The sequence below is a fragment of the Aquarana catesbeiana genome, linkage group LG11, assembly GCF_042186555.1.
Source record: "Aquarana catesbeiana isolate 2022-GZ linkage group LG11, ASM4218655v1, whole genome shotgun sequence".
Lineage (NCBI taxonomy): Eukaryota > Metazoa > Chordata > Amphibia > Anura > Ranidae > Aquarana > Aquarana catesbeiana.
Window position 1 is genome coordinate 9,394,427 of NC_133334.1, and position 15,319 is coordinate 9,409,745.

The window sequence follows — 15,319 nt, forward strand, 5'->3', positions numbered from 1 at the left end:
TTCTTTCTATTTTGTTCTTTTTCTATCCTATTCTTTTTACATTCTATTCCTGTATTTTTTAGTATATTGTATTATTTTGTTATATTTTCTTTTCTATTATGTTCTTTTTTACTGTATTCTATTCTTTTCTATGTTATTCCTTTATTTTCTATTTTATTCTATTCTTGTTTTCAAATTCAGTTTCAAATTCATTTTTAGATTGGATTCAATCTGAATTTGAATTTTGGTTGAATTTCATTTAATTATTTTGGATTAATTTAAATTCGTTACTATTGTAATTCGGAAATTCAGATACATCTGAATTTTCAAATAACGAAAACTTTTTCATAATTTTGATTTGGAACTAAATGAATTGCGCATGCCTAAGTATAACACTTCCAGGTATTGATCACAATATCCCCCCTGACAATGTCATACCAGACCAACTTTAGCACGCTACCTGAGTGTCCAGGGAAGGGAGGGGCAGTGAGCTTGCAGCCTCCGCTCCCTCTTGAGCCATACCGAATTGCATGCTATCAATATTGCATGGGTACCTTACTAAGCTCCCCTGGAAGTGCACCCAGTCCCCATGTTATTGGGAGAAAAGGCAAGAAAGATGTGAGGGTCTGCGGAGGAGACTTATCAAAATCTGGAAGCCCCTTTAAGATGGGGGGAATTTAACATTTTTGGACCGCTATGTGAGTGAGGAGTGCATAGTACCCCTTGTTTATCCTTCACAAAAAAAAGTACAATGGTAAATAAACACAGAGAAAATGTGAAAAATCCCGAATTAAAAAATTAAAAACAAAAAGCATCATCCCTCAATGTAAATTCAACGCCATTTATAACATCCAGCTATGTAGACCCAACATTGATCACAAATGATACCCTGATGACCCACCAATAATCCTTCCGCTTCTCTTGTTGCATATGACAGCTCCTAGGCCAGCCGCTGAATGTCAATCAATTGGAAGGGTATCCCGAGTGATGTCATTGACCAAATAGGGTCATGACCATGATTGGACACTTGGCCAGTTGGTTGACATTCAGCAGCTGGCCAGGGAGCTGTCATTTGTGATTGGAGTATCAACAGCAGAGGATCATTTATTGTCTGTCAGGTCATCAGGGATGATGTACCTACATTGTTGGGCAATGTGTTTAATGTTGGATTTACATCAGGGGCAATTGTATTTTATTGTGATTCATTTATTAATTAACCACTTGCCAGCAGCCCACAGTACATTTACGGCGGGAGGCTGATACATGTACATGAACCAGCCCTTTTCTTGGTTAGGGGCATGCAGCATGCTACTTCCCTGGACACAGCAGGTTGTGGATCCCAGTCCCGGAATCACTATGCGATCAGCTGATCACAATGCCAACAAAGCTATTGTGCATAACTTTCATTCTTAACAGCTGTGTTTCCTGCAAAGTGATGCTGTGATTGGCCCACAGCTATCATATGGTACCTGGGCCAATCACAGCACCATGTACCATGTGATTAGCTGTAGCCAATCACAGATCCCTAGTAATCACAGCTGTCATGAATGTAACCCATTCATGACAGTTGAAAATATTACTGTTACTATGATCACCATTGTAACAGTAATGAAAGTGTAAAAAAAAAAAATGCTTCATCACCTCCCCAGAGTAGTACAGTGTTACTATGGTGACACTGAACTACTCTGATGAGAGTATGTAAAAAAAAAAGGAAAAAAACAAGAAATAATGTTAAATAAAAGGTTTTAAAATAACTGAATACAAAATTATTTACTTTTTTTTAACATACTGTCACCAGTCAGTATACCTAATCACAGCTACACAGTGGTGTAGCTACAGGGGTTGCAGGGGTCACAATGTCGACCGTGACTCTGCTCTGGGGGGGCCGTGCAACTGGCAGAGAGAGGCTGTCAGACAAAACTCCCCATCATGTATCGGCATTGGGAGCTCCGTCAGACAGTGAAGACACTGCAAAGTGGAAGCAAAGGAGGAAGAAGTGTCTTCCCGTGTGCTGTGTTCTCTGCCTTCCCCTACAGCACAGTACCCGGCTGTATGATTGAAGGTACTGTACTGCTGATTTTTTGAAAAGCTGTATATATACACTATATCGCCAAAAGTATTGGGACACCTGCTTTTACACGCACATAAACTTTAATGGCATCCCAGTCTTTGTCCATAGGCTTCAATATTGAGTTGACCCACCCTTTGGAGCTAAAGCAGCTTCAGCTCTTCTGGGAAGGCTGTCCACAAGGTTTAGGAGTGTGTCTATGGGAATATTTGACCATTCTTCCAAAAGTGCATTTGTGAGGTCAGGCACGGATGTTGGACGAGAAGGCCTGGATCGCAGTCTCTAGTTTAATTCATCCCAAAGGTGTTCTATCAGGTTGAGGTCAGGACTCTGTGCAGGCCAGTCAAGTTCCTCCACTCCAAACTCGCTCATCCATGTCTTTATGGATCTTGCTTTGTGCACTGGTCCAAATCATTTGGTGGAGGGGGATTATGGTGTGGGGTTGTTTTTCAGGTGTTGGTCTTGGCCCCTTAGTTCCAGGGAAGTGAACTCTCAAGGTGTCAGCATACCAAGACATTTTGGACAATTTCATGTTCCCAACTTTGTGGTTACAGTTTCGGGATGGTCCCTACCTGTTCCAACATGACTGCGCACCAGTGCACAAAGCAAGGTCCATAAAGACATGGATGAGCAAGTTTGGGGTGGAGGAATGTGACTGGCCTGCACAGAGTACTGACCTCAACCCGATAGCATACATTTGGGATGAATTGGAGTGGAGACTGCGAGCCAGATCAGTGCCTGACCTCACAAATGCGCTTCTGAAGAATGATCAAACATTCCCATAGACACACTTCTAAACCTTGTGGACAAACTTCCCAGAAGAGTTAAAGCTGCTGTTATAGCTGCTAAAGGTCATCCAACTCAATATTGAACCCTATTGGCCCCAGACATGGCTTACCGCTATGCCATCAATGTTTGGGAATTTTTTTTTGTAATGTTTACATACCTTAGACACCCTGAAGCACTTCACTTCCGTATTACCTTGCTGCAGCGAGGTAAGTCATATCCTCCCACCCGTTTGGTATTGATGACACATATATCCCAGTAGCCATCGGTCAGTTGGCATCTTCTGCACCTTGTCGAGTGCACCTCGCTTTCTTCACACTGTGCAGGTGAAGTGATCAGGAAGTGAATGCTGGGTAGCCAGCTGCACTGCATCCCGGGAGAAAGTCCGACCGGGCTTCAGATGCACACACTGATGATGAATGCCTACAGAATTGAGAGGAGACAGCGAGTCATATTGCATTTACAAGGAACACAAACAATTGCATATGCAGCTTATGCCAATTTGAATGGCAGAAGCTGCGACTATCATCGGTTGCTTAAAATAGTATACATTGTCCAGTGGAAAAATATCATGGGGAACTCTACCAAATCTATTGCTGTTCACAAAAAATTGCAATGTTAGGTTGGGTGGATTTTAGAGTAGCTTGGCAACCTTCATACATACTGTAAGGGGGCACTAGAGGTATGAACAGCATAGTTAGTGACCTCATGGAAGAAGTCCAGCCCTCCAGAAACACGAGGTCCATGGCTCAACAAGAGTCCATTAAACTGCATTATAGTTTCAATCAAATTTTGTCCTCCTGCAGAAGTTGCACCGATATATACAAGCTTCATACTACTTTTCCGAAAACACTTCACATCAATACTTTAATGAAGATGGTGAATTTGTTACACAATACGTTATCCAAAACCATTTATTAGTCAACAAAACTATTCTCGCTAATGATGTTGGATTATTTGAGCAATCTATTTCCAGAGAGCAGAGCATTTTTATCAATGCAAGTTTAATAAAATGGAAGAATGACCCAAAAGAGGTAAGATTGAGAAGGACCTGTATTGTGTAAGATGCCTGTGGTCTCCTTGAAGATGTTTTCCCTATCATAGGCCTATCCCGGCTTTGTCAGGTCTCTGTAAAGATGCCCATATTGGTAGAGGAGCATCATTTTACTTCATAATGTCAGAGTTACCTCCTCGATGAATGTTGGGAAATATATAGAAAGAAGTAGTAGATGTGGAGGAAGAAAAGATCCACAGAATAGACAAAGAAGAAGCAGGGGGATCCCTGCACTGCAGGCCCTCAGGTACTGTTTTCTTTCTAGCAAGGAGAACAGTGATCACCACAGTAGTGACATCACCAAATCTCACTACGAATCATCTAGTGAGACCATCAGTCAGAGGCAGAAAGAAAAAACAGGAAACACAAGGCTCCTTTTGCGGGTGTTATGAAGGTGCAATTAAAGTTTCTAGATGCTTTTTAACCACTTCAGCCCCAGAAGGATTTACCCCCTTCCTGACGGGGCCATTTTTGCGATACGGCACTGCGTCATTTTAATTGACAATTGCGCGGTCATGCAATGCTGTACCCAAATAAAATTGATGTCCTTTTTTCCCCACGAATAGAGCTTTCTTTTGGAGGTATTTGATCACCTCTGCGGTTTTTATTTTTTGCTCTTTAAAGAAAAAAGAGCGACAATTTTGAAAAAAAGAATATTTTTTACTTTTTGCTATAATAAATATCCCCCAATTTTTTTTTAAATACAAATTTTTTCCTCAGTTTAGGCTGATATGTAATCTTATACGTATTTTTGATAAAAAAAAAATCACAATAAGCGTATATTGATTGGTTTTCTCAAAAGTTATAGCATCTACAAAATAGGGAATAGATTTGTGGCATTTTTATAATTTTTTTTTTTTTTACTAGTAATGGCGGCGATCTGCAATTTTTATAGGGACTGCAACATTGTGGCGTACACATCGGACACTTTTGACACTTTTTTGGGACCACAGAGCTATAAATAGCCACTGATTACTGTAGGGAAGGGGGGCGATCAAGGGGTTGTGTTCCCTCAGTGTGTTCTAACTGTGGGGGGGTGGGACTGCCTGGGGGAGGAGACTGATCGGTGTTCCTATATACTAGTAACACACAATCTGTCTTCTCTCCCCTGTCAGAACGTGGATTTGTGTGTTTACACACACAGATCCTCATTCTGGTTCTGTCAGGAGCGATCATGTTTGCCTGGCGGACAACGCAGCCGCTGGGCATGCACATCAGCTCCTCAGTACCTCGGTGGGCACGCCCCCTATTCCCTTTTAAAGTGCCTGCCGTACAGCTACGGCGATTCACGCAGGGGAGTCAATCTGCCACTATCAAATGACGGCGGGCGGTCGGCAAGTGGTTAAAGATACAAAATCTTCACTTTCTGAGTTCAGGTCCACTTTAACCACCTTAATGCTGGACACTTTTACCCCTTCCCACCCAGACCAATTTTCAGCTTTCCGTGCTCTCACACTTTGAATGACAATTACTCAGTCATGTTACATTGTACCCAAATGAAACTGATATAATTTTTTTTTCACTCAAACAGACACTTCTTTTGGTGGTATTTATTCACCACTATATTTTTTATTTGATTTAAGCAAAAAAACAAAACAAAAAAAAACATTTCTTGAGGCACGAAAATGTCAGGATAGTATAAATACCCCTCAAATTACCCCGTTTGGAAAGAAGGCAGTCTAAGGTATTTAGTAGGAGGCATGTCAAGTTTTTTGAAGCTTCAATTTTTTTCCACAATTGTTTGGAAAATGAAGACATTTTTCCACAAAATTATCATGTTGCCAAGTTATTTCTCAAACATGGCATTCCAAAAATTCCAAAAAATGAAAATCCAAAAATTACAGAAAATTTAAAAAATCAAAAACTCTAAAATTCAAAATAGTAACTAACTAATAATAATAACTATTACTAACTATTAAATTATAGGTATTGCAATTTTATTTAAAATTTGGCTGTTAGTGAACGTAACAAATACAAATTTATTCAAAGTTACGAATTATCCGAAATAAGGAATGCCGCATCTAAACAAATGGAACACAACAAATTAATAATATAAAATAAGGATAAGATTTTTTTTTATTATTATCATTATTATTTTTTATTATTAATTCATTATGTTCCATTCGTTTAGATGCGGCATTAGTTATTTCGGATAATTCGTAACTTTGGATACATTTTTATTTGTTACGTTCCCTAACAGCCAAATTTTAAAGGAAATTCCAATACCTATAATTTAATAGTCAGTTGTTATTAGTTAGTTATTCATTTTTGAATTTTTGAATTTCTAATTTTTGAATTTCGATTATAACAAATGACCTAAACCCCCCCGTCAAAAAAAAAACAAACAAATGAAGTAAAATGGAGAATGAATTACCATAATTATTCGGCAGTGCACATAAATTAAGGAGCAATGTGCTGCAGACGTTAACATTAAAAAGATTAAAGTGTATCTCAACAGGGTGAAAATGTGTTTTTACAGTTATGCTGAACAGAAGTTGATTGGGCCTTTACTACGCAGCCTTAAATATCTAAAATCAATTTTTTTTTATTATTTACAAAAAGCATGGAATGACTAAAGCTTTTTGCAGGTATTTTTGCCCTCTGTGTCCCATTTAAGGGATTTGTATTTCATTGTAATAAAGATTCATTTTTATGTAAAGGATTTATTAAATACAACCAAAAGAAAGCTCTCTCTGCCTAAAAAAAATGATATACAATTAATTTGGGCACAATGTGGCATGGCTATGGTAATTTTTAGTTAAGCTATCCTGAAAAGATGACCTGGTAATAAAGGGGTATATACAGGCTTGTACTAAAGTTGTTAAATAAATGGATTATATTGTTATTTAACCACTTAAGGACCGAGCCTCGTTTTGAGATTTGGTGTTTACAAGTTAAAATATTTTTTTTGCTAGAAAATTACTTCGAACCCCAAACAGTATATATATTTTTTCTAACACCCTAGAGAATAAAGTGGCGGTTCTTGCAAAACTTTCTGTCACACTGTATTTGCGCAGCGGTCTTACAAGCGCACTTTTTTTAGAAAAAATACACTTTTTTTAATTAAAAAATAAGACAACAGTAAAGTTAGCCCATTTTTTTATACTGTGAAAGATAATATCATGCCAAGTAAATTGATATCCAACATGTCATGCTTCAAAATTGTGCCCGCTCGTGGAATGGCGACAAACTTTTACCCTTAAAAATCTCCATAGGCGATGTTTAAATAATTGTACAGGTTGCATGTTTTGAGTTACAGAGGAGGTTTAGGGTGATAAATATTGCTCTTGCTCTAACAATCGCGATGATACCTCACATATGTGGTTTGAACACCGTTTTCATATGCGGGCGCTGCTCACGTATGCGTTCGCTTCTGAGCGTGAGCTCGGCGGGATGGGGCGCGTTAAAAATATATTTTTTTTTCCTTATTTATTTTACTTTTTATTTTTAAACTTAAAAAAAATGGTATCACTTTTATTCCTATTGCAAGGAATGTAAACATTCCTTTTAAAAGAAAAAAGCATGACAGGACCTCTTAAATGTGAGATCTGGGGTCAAAAGGTTATCAGATCTATTTACATTAAAATACAATTTAAAAAAAAAAAAAAATAAAAATGTTGTTTGAAAAAAAAATGTTCTTTAGGAGCTATGGGCGGAAGCGATGTTTGGACGTCGCTTCCGCCCTGCAATGGTATGAAGCCGAACAGGGTTCATCTTCCCCTCAGTCAGCTACATACCACAGACCGAGAAGGATCCAATTGCCACCACCGCTACTGACGGCTCCGGTAAGCGGCGGAGGGCACAGTAAATGGCAGAGGGGACCAAAGCGTGGCGTGAGGGGGGCCTCTCCCGCCACCGATAAAAGTGATTTTGCATCAAATCCACCACAGAGACCACTTTTATCTTAAAGATGACCGCTCACCTAAGAAGAGGATACCGGGGTTATGGTAGCTATCTGCTGCCATAACAATGATATCCCTCTTCAAACAGCCGATGTATAACGATGGCGGGCAGTCGGCAAGTGGTTAAACCACTTCTGGACCACCCACAGTCACTATACGTCACTACTTTGACATTATATACCTTGTTATTCACGGTAGGCGGTCTGCTATAAGATAAAAGTGGTCTCTCCAGCGGATTCACCAGGAGATTACTTTTATGGGCGGCATCCCCGCAGCTTTCCAGAGCCATTGGAAGAGGCAAAGATGATCCGATGCTTTTGCCTGATGGGCAGGAAGTCGAGTGAGGGCATGATGGCCACCACTCAACTCTATATACTTGGAGGACCGGAGCGACATCAAACATCACTTTATCAGGAACCATGAATCAGACTGAGACAGAAGTATAGTTAAATCACACTTTTTTAATAATAATAATAAAAAGGTAAACAGAGTAAGCGTGGTCAAAAAAAGCCAGAGTTCAGTAACTGGATCAGGTAGTCAGCCAAGCAAATGCCAGAGAGCCAGAGATAAACTTAGTAGTACAGCCAGCAGGATCAGTAGCCAGAAGGGACGTCAGCCGAGCAAGTCTTCAACAGGAACGCAGGAGAAAATCTCTGTGATGTTGACAAAGGTGAAGGCAGAGATCAAGTGAGCTGATGTTGACAAAGGCGAAGGCAGAGATCAAGTGAGCTGGATGACTTAAAGTAGGCAGGACTGACGAGCAGAATCAACAACAGCTGGGTAACTGTGGCGAGAGATGGGAGTTGGCAATTAGCCGACAGCTGAGCGGCCAGCTCAGAGAAGGAAGGGCTGAGCCCAGCCCTAACACACTTCCACCCAACGGCTTTGAAGGGACAATTTTTTTAAATTGAAAAAAAAATTCTTTTTTTTTTTATTGCTTTTAAGTGTGAGATCTGAGGTTCTATTACAAGGGATGTTTACATTCCTTGTAATAGGAATAGAAGTGATCAAATTTTGTTTTAAAAAGGAAAGTGTAAAATAAATTAGAAAAAATGCCGCTGTTTCTCCGTGCTCACACGCAGAAGCAAACGCATGCGTAAGTCGTATTCACATATGTAAACGGTGTTCAAACCACATGTGACGGGAGTCACTTTGGGTGTGGTTGTATCCCATGGTTCTGTTGTCTGTCTGCCTTGGGAGAAAAGTATATTAAGGCATGGATGTCTATGTGGGGGGAATTCCTGAGAAGTATGACTATATCTGACCTGTGTGTCTATTGTTATTGGACAGTTTACCCCGCCCTCAATCCAAGGGAGGGGGGAGTGTCCCTGAGTTGTATAACTGTTGTTAAATGTGTTTGAATAAAGAGTCTGATGTTTTTCACCCTACACTATGTTGCAGCTGGTGACTGGGTGGGCTAAAGGGTCTTGGATAGTGCTGGTTTTGGGCAAAGGAAGCATTTACAATGGACATAGTCCTGTTGAGGTCAGGGGTTCGTCACACTACACATCTGAAGTATCGCCACGATCATTACAGCGAGTGCAATAATTCTAGCCCTAGACCTACTCTGTAAGTCAAAACTGGTAACCTGTAGAAATTTTTAAACGTCGCCTATGGAGATTTTTATGTGCCAAAGTTTGTCGCCATTCTGGACGCAATTTTGAAGCTTGACATGTTGGGTATCAATTTACTCGGCATAACATTATCTTTCACAATATAGCAAAAAATTGGGCTAACTTTACTGTTGTCTTTCTTTTTTATTCAAAAATTTGTATTTTTTCCAAAACAATTACGTTTGTAAGACCGCTGCGCAAATACGGTGTGACATAAAGTATTGCAACAATCTCCATTTTGTTCTCTAGCGTGTCTGAAAAAAATATATAATGTTTGGGGGTTCTAGCAAAAAAAAAAGATTTTAACTTGTCAACAACAAGTGTGAAAAATAGGCTTGGTCCTTAAGTGGCTAAAAGTATTTCCTGAAAGTTGTTTAACAAAAAATTCTCTTTGTCTAGATCCCGAGATCGCAGTGTTCTGAGGACTGTTTAGCTGGAAACAGAGAAGTGCCGAGCTCAGATGTACATGAATGTTGTCATGGTTGTGTCCCATGCTCAGAAGGAGAGATGTCCAATAAAACAGGTGGATTTTACTACTTTCTAAGCAATGCAAGGAAACCCATAGCACCCCTCACATTTTTGTAAATATTTTATTCTATCTTTTCATGTGACAACACTGAAGAAATTACACTTTGCTACAATGTAAAGTAGTGAGTGTACAGCTTGTATAACAGTGTAAATTTGCTGTCCCCTCAAAATAACTCAACTCAACACACAGCCATTAATGGCAACAAAAGTGAGTACACCCCTATGTGAAAATGTCCAAATTGGGCCCAATTAGCCATTTTCCCTCCCCATTGTCCTGTGACTCGTTAGTGTTACAAGGTCCCACCAGGTGTGAATGAGGAGCAGGTGTGTTAAAGCTGGATTCCAGTCAGGAATTTTTTTTTTTAAAAATCAGCAGCTACAAACACTGTAGCTGCTGACTTTCAACAGGTACACTTACCTTTCCTGGGTGCCTGCGATGTTGGTCGCCCGAGGCAGACCTGTCCCTCAGCTCTCGGGTCCTGGCACCGCTATCCTAACTAAGGGAAACAGGCAGTGGAGCCTTGCGGCTTCACTGCCAGTTTCCTACTGCACGCGCACTAGCGTTGCGTCGCTCTGTGAATGGCCATGTGGTTTTCTGGGAACACACACAGTTCCCAGAAGGCAACAGGGCTGCTCACCGAGGAGCAGGAGACGATGCGGAATAGGAAGAGGCAGATTAGGAAGACTGCATAGCAACAAGGGTTCAGGTAAGTTTAAAAAAGTTTTATTTTTCAAATGTTTTTTTTAATTTTTTTAAAGATTTTTCATGCTATTTTTTATTTTAGGGTGGCCCTCCACTTTAAATTTGGTGTTATTGCTCTCACTCTCTCATACTGGTCACTGTAAGTTCAAAATGGCACCTCAAGAACTCTCTGCGGATCTGAAAAAAAGACTTGTTGCTCTACATAAAGATGGCCTAGGCTATAAGAAGATTGCCAAGACCCTCAAACTGAGCTGTAGCATGGTGGCCAAGACCTTACAGCGGTTTAACAGGACAGGTTCCTCTCAGAACAGGTCTCACCATGGTCGACCTAAGTAGTTGAGTGCACCTGCTCTGCGTCTTTTTCAGAGGTTGTCTTTGGGAAATAGATGTATGAGTGCTGCCAGCATTGCTGCAGTGGTTGAAGGGGTGGGGGATCAGCCAGTCAGTGCTCAGACCATACGCCGCACACTGCATCAAATTGGTCTGCATGGCTGTCGTCCCAGAAGGAAGCCTCTTCTAAAGATGCTGCACTAGAAAGCCCGCAAACAGTTTGCTGAAGACAAGCAGACTAAGTACATGGATTACTGGAACCATGTCCTATGGTCTGATGAGACCAAGATAAAATTATTTGGTTCAGACAGATGGTGTCAAATGTGTGTGTGGTGGTAACCAGGTGAGGAGTACAAAGACAAGTGTGTCTTGACTACAGTTAAGCATGGTGGTGGGAGTGTCATGGTCTGGGGCTGCATGAGTGCTGCCGGCACTGAGGAGCTACAGTTCATTGAGGGAACCATGAATGCCAAGATGTACTGTGACCTACTGAAGCAGAGCATGATCTCCTCCGTTCAGAGACTGGGCCGCAGGGCAGTATTCCAACATAACGACCCAAAACACACCTCCAAGATGACCACTACCTTCCTAAAGAAGCTGAGGGTAAAGTTGATGGACTGGTCAAGCATGTCTCCAGACCTAAACCCTATTGATCATCTGTGGGACATCCTCAAATGCAAGGTGGAGGAGCGCAAGGTCTCTAATGCCCCATACACACGGTCGGACTTTGTTCAGACATTCCGACAACAAAATCCTAGGATTTTTTTCCGACGGATGTTGGCCCAAACTTGTCTTGCATACACACGGTCACACAAAGTTGTCAGAAAATCCGATCGTTCTGAACGCGGTGATGTAAAACACGTACGTCGGGACTATAAACGGGGCAGTGGCCAATAGCTTTCATCTCTTTATTTATTCTGAGCATGCCTGGCACTTTGTCCGTCGGATTTGTGTACACATGATCGGAATTTCCGACAACGGATTTTGTTGTCGGAAAATTTTATCTCCTGCTCTCCAACTTTGTGTGTCAGAAAATCTGATGGAAAATGTCCGATGGAGCCCACACACGGTCGGAATTTCCGACAACACGCTCCGATCGGACATTTTCCATTGGAAAATCCGACCGTGTGTACGGGGCATAACATCCACCAGCTCCGTGATGTCATCATGGAGGAGTGGAAGAGGACTCCAGTGGCAACCTGTGAAGCTCTGGTGACCTCCATGCCCAAGAGGGTTAGGGCAGTGCTGGAAAATAATGGTGGCCACACAAAATAGTGACACTTTGGGCCCAGTTTGGACATTTTCACTTAGGGGTGTACTCACTTTTGTTGCCAGTGGTTTAGACATTAATGGCTATGTTGCAGTATTTTGAGGGGACAGCAAATTTACACTGTTATACAAGCTGTACACTCACTAATTTACATTGTAGCAAAATGTCATTTCTTCAGTGTTGTCACATAAAAAGATAGAATAAAATATTTACAAAAGTGTGAGAGGTGTACTCACTTTTGTGAGATCCAGTACAGTAAACAAAAACAGTGGCTAGGTACACAGCTAGCCCCATGATTGTCCTAGATATTTAACCTCTTCCCAGTCAGTGTCATTAGTACACTGACCATGCATATTTTTTTATCACTGATCACTGTATTGGTGATACTGGTTCCCGCAAAGTGTCAAAAGTATCAGTTAGTGTCCGATTGCTCACCACAATATCACAGTCCAGATATATGTCGCTGATCATTACTAGTATAAAAAAGAATAAATAAATAAAAATTCCCTAAATATATACCGTAGTTTGTAGATGATACAAAGTTTTCGTAAACCAATCAATATACGCTTATTGGGAATTGTTTTTTTTTTTTACCAAAAACATGTAGCAGAATACGTATTGGCCTAAATTTACGAAGAAATTATATTTTTACATTTTTTTAACTGGATATGTTTTAAAGCAGAAAGTAAAAAATATTGTTTTCTTTTTTTAGTCAAAATTGTCAGTATTTTTTGTTTATAGCGAAAAAAATAAAAATGCAGAGGTGATCAAATACCACCAAAAGAAAGATCTATTTGTGGGAAACAAAGGACATAAATTTCATTTGGATACAGCGTTGCATGACCGCGCAACTGTCAGTTAAAATAAAACAGTGCCGTATTGCAAAAAATGACCTGGTCATGAAGGGTGGTAAATCTTACAGAGGCCAATTGGTTAATATATATTACGTTGGCTTTTTCCATATGAAAACATTATGTGGACTTCTATAGTTTATGTCCAAAATACTTTTTATTCTGTGTAAATTAAAAACTAAAATCAAACATGTTCTAAAATTCCACAATTGTTTTATTTTTCAGGAAGTGACAACTGCATGAGGTGTCTGGACCACGAATGGCCAAATGAGAACAAAACTGAATGTGATCCCAAGCTGATAGAGTTTTTGTCTTATACTGATAATCTATCTTTATTTTTCATGGTTATCTCTTTATTCCTTTGCATTTTAACTTTTTTGACAATGACTGTATTTATTTCATATGGAGATACCCCCATTGTCAGAGCCAATAACAAGAGCCTCAGCTTTGTCCTCCTGGTCTCCATCATGTTGGGTTTCCTCTGTGTGTTCTTGTTCCTGGGTCGTCCCATGGATACAACCTGCTGGCTACGCCAAACATCTTTTGGATTTCTTTTTACCATAGCGGTCTCCTCTGTGTTGGGCAAGACTGTGATGGTTTGGCTTGCTTTCAAAGCCACCAAACCGGGCAGTGTGTGGAAAAAATGGGTTGGAGTAAAGCTGCCCAATTTTGTTGTCTTCATCTGCTCATCATTGCAAGTTTTAATCTGCATTGCATGGTTGTCGATCTCTCCCCCGTTCCAGGAGTTGGACAAAAGATCATATCAAACAAAGATCATCGTTCAGTGTAATGAAGGGTCAGTTATCGGGTTCTACTCTGTCCTGGGTTATATGGGGATCCTGTCTGCTTTCAGTTTTATTACAGCGTTTATAGCAAGGACATTACCGGACAGTTTTAATGAAGCCAAATACATCACCTTCAGCATGCTGGTGTTCTGCAGTGTCTGGATTGCCATGATCCCGGCCTATCTGAGCACCAAAGGGAAATATATGGTGGCTGTGGAGATTTTTGCCATCCTGACCTCAAATGCTGGACTTCTAGTTTGTATCTTTTTTCCAAAATGTTACAAAATTCTTTGTCAGCCCAACTTAAATTCAAGGAAGCATTTGCTTGATAACAGATGCAAATAACTTTTTTAGGCTGGGTTCACACTATTACAAATTGGTTTCAGGCTTCCCTGCATCCAATTCGCATGTCAAGAGATTGTGACCGGCTCTCTAGGGAGCTGCTCGGGTGTGAATTGCTCAGGAGTTCTGTGTGTCTTCTGGTCCTTTTCAGGTCCGAATTCAACCAAAAATCGCATCTGAAGTGGTGAACAGGGACGCATCAAATCCCTGCTGTGAGCCACCCTGTGCGGCAGTTTGAGCCCAGCTTTACAGTGATATTAAAGAGTTGTACCTTCATATTAAACTTAATGTGGGGCTTCCAGAAGAATCGAATGTCTGCTTTACTGATGGTCCTCCATACCCTAATCACATTTTAGCTAAAATCACTTGCCTTGGCAGCTGGGTTTTTTTTTTTGGGGAGGCGGCAGACAACCACTGTCGGTCAGATCACCTGCACCCCCGGGGGGGATCTTGCGGTCAGGCGGTCATCCAGCCCCACACTTACCCCACCTAGGTTGCGGACGGGCTGCGCTCCTATGGGCATTGGGCAGCGGGCGGTAGGTGGCGGCTTCTATCGTGTCCCCTCCTCCTCTGCATCATGGCGGCTTCAGCCGTGCATCTCCTCCTTCCTCCTTCTAGGCGTCCAATAGGATCACCTGTCCTTTCAGCCAATAAAGTGACGGCTCTCAGGTCTCGCTTCCCGATTGGCCGAGAGGAGGATCAGTGTGACAATAGTGAATAATTATTTGCTATCATCACACAACTAGGTGGGCTCGGGCACAGTGCTCTACGCCCCAAGCCCACCCTTTTTTTGGAGCCTATTAGAGGCTCTGGCTCTAATCACGTGCTTCAAAACCCCCCTTCCCATTGGAATCCATGTGTCCGGCACACTGCATGTAGATTAGGGGCCGGGCGCATGGATGGGGGGTGGCACCCGTGCACCCCTAATGTGCAGGCTGCGACTGATCACTTGTCAAAAACAAATTACATTTTTCTAGCAAATAAGTTTGGGGTCTGTCAGTAAAGGTGACCTTTTTTTTTTCATGAAGTTTGACTTTAAGGCTTGAACACAATGAATGATGCGCCAAGTAGAATATTTTGCTTTTGCAATGTTGCACCACAGGCATGC

The 15,319-nt window shown here is 41.1% G+C and overlaps 1 protein-coding gene across 1 annotated transcript in view; it reads left to right on the top strand.

Annotated features, from left to right (window-relative positions):
* Positions 1-14,214, top strand: part of LOC141112900 (vomeronasal type-2 receptor 26-like) — a 54,305-nt gene extending 40,091 nt beyond the window's left edge. Inside the window, exons 3-5 of the mRNA XM_073606004.1 lie at positions 3,640-3,867; positions 9,802-9,925; positions 13,310-14,214. Of these exons, the coding sequence (XP_073462105.1) occupies positions 3,640-3,867; positions 9,802-9,925; positions 13,310-14,214 (1,257 nt within the window). The remainder of the gene's footprint in view (positions 1-3,639; positions 3,868-9,801; positions 9,926-13,309) is intronic.
* Positions 14,215-15,319: the final 1,105 nt, after the last annotated feature.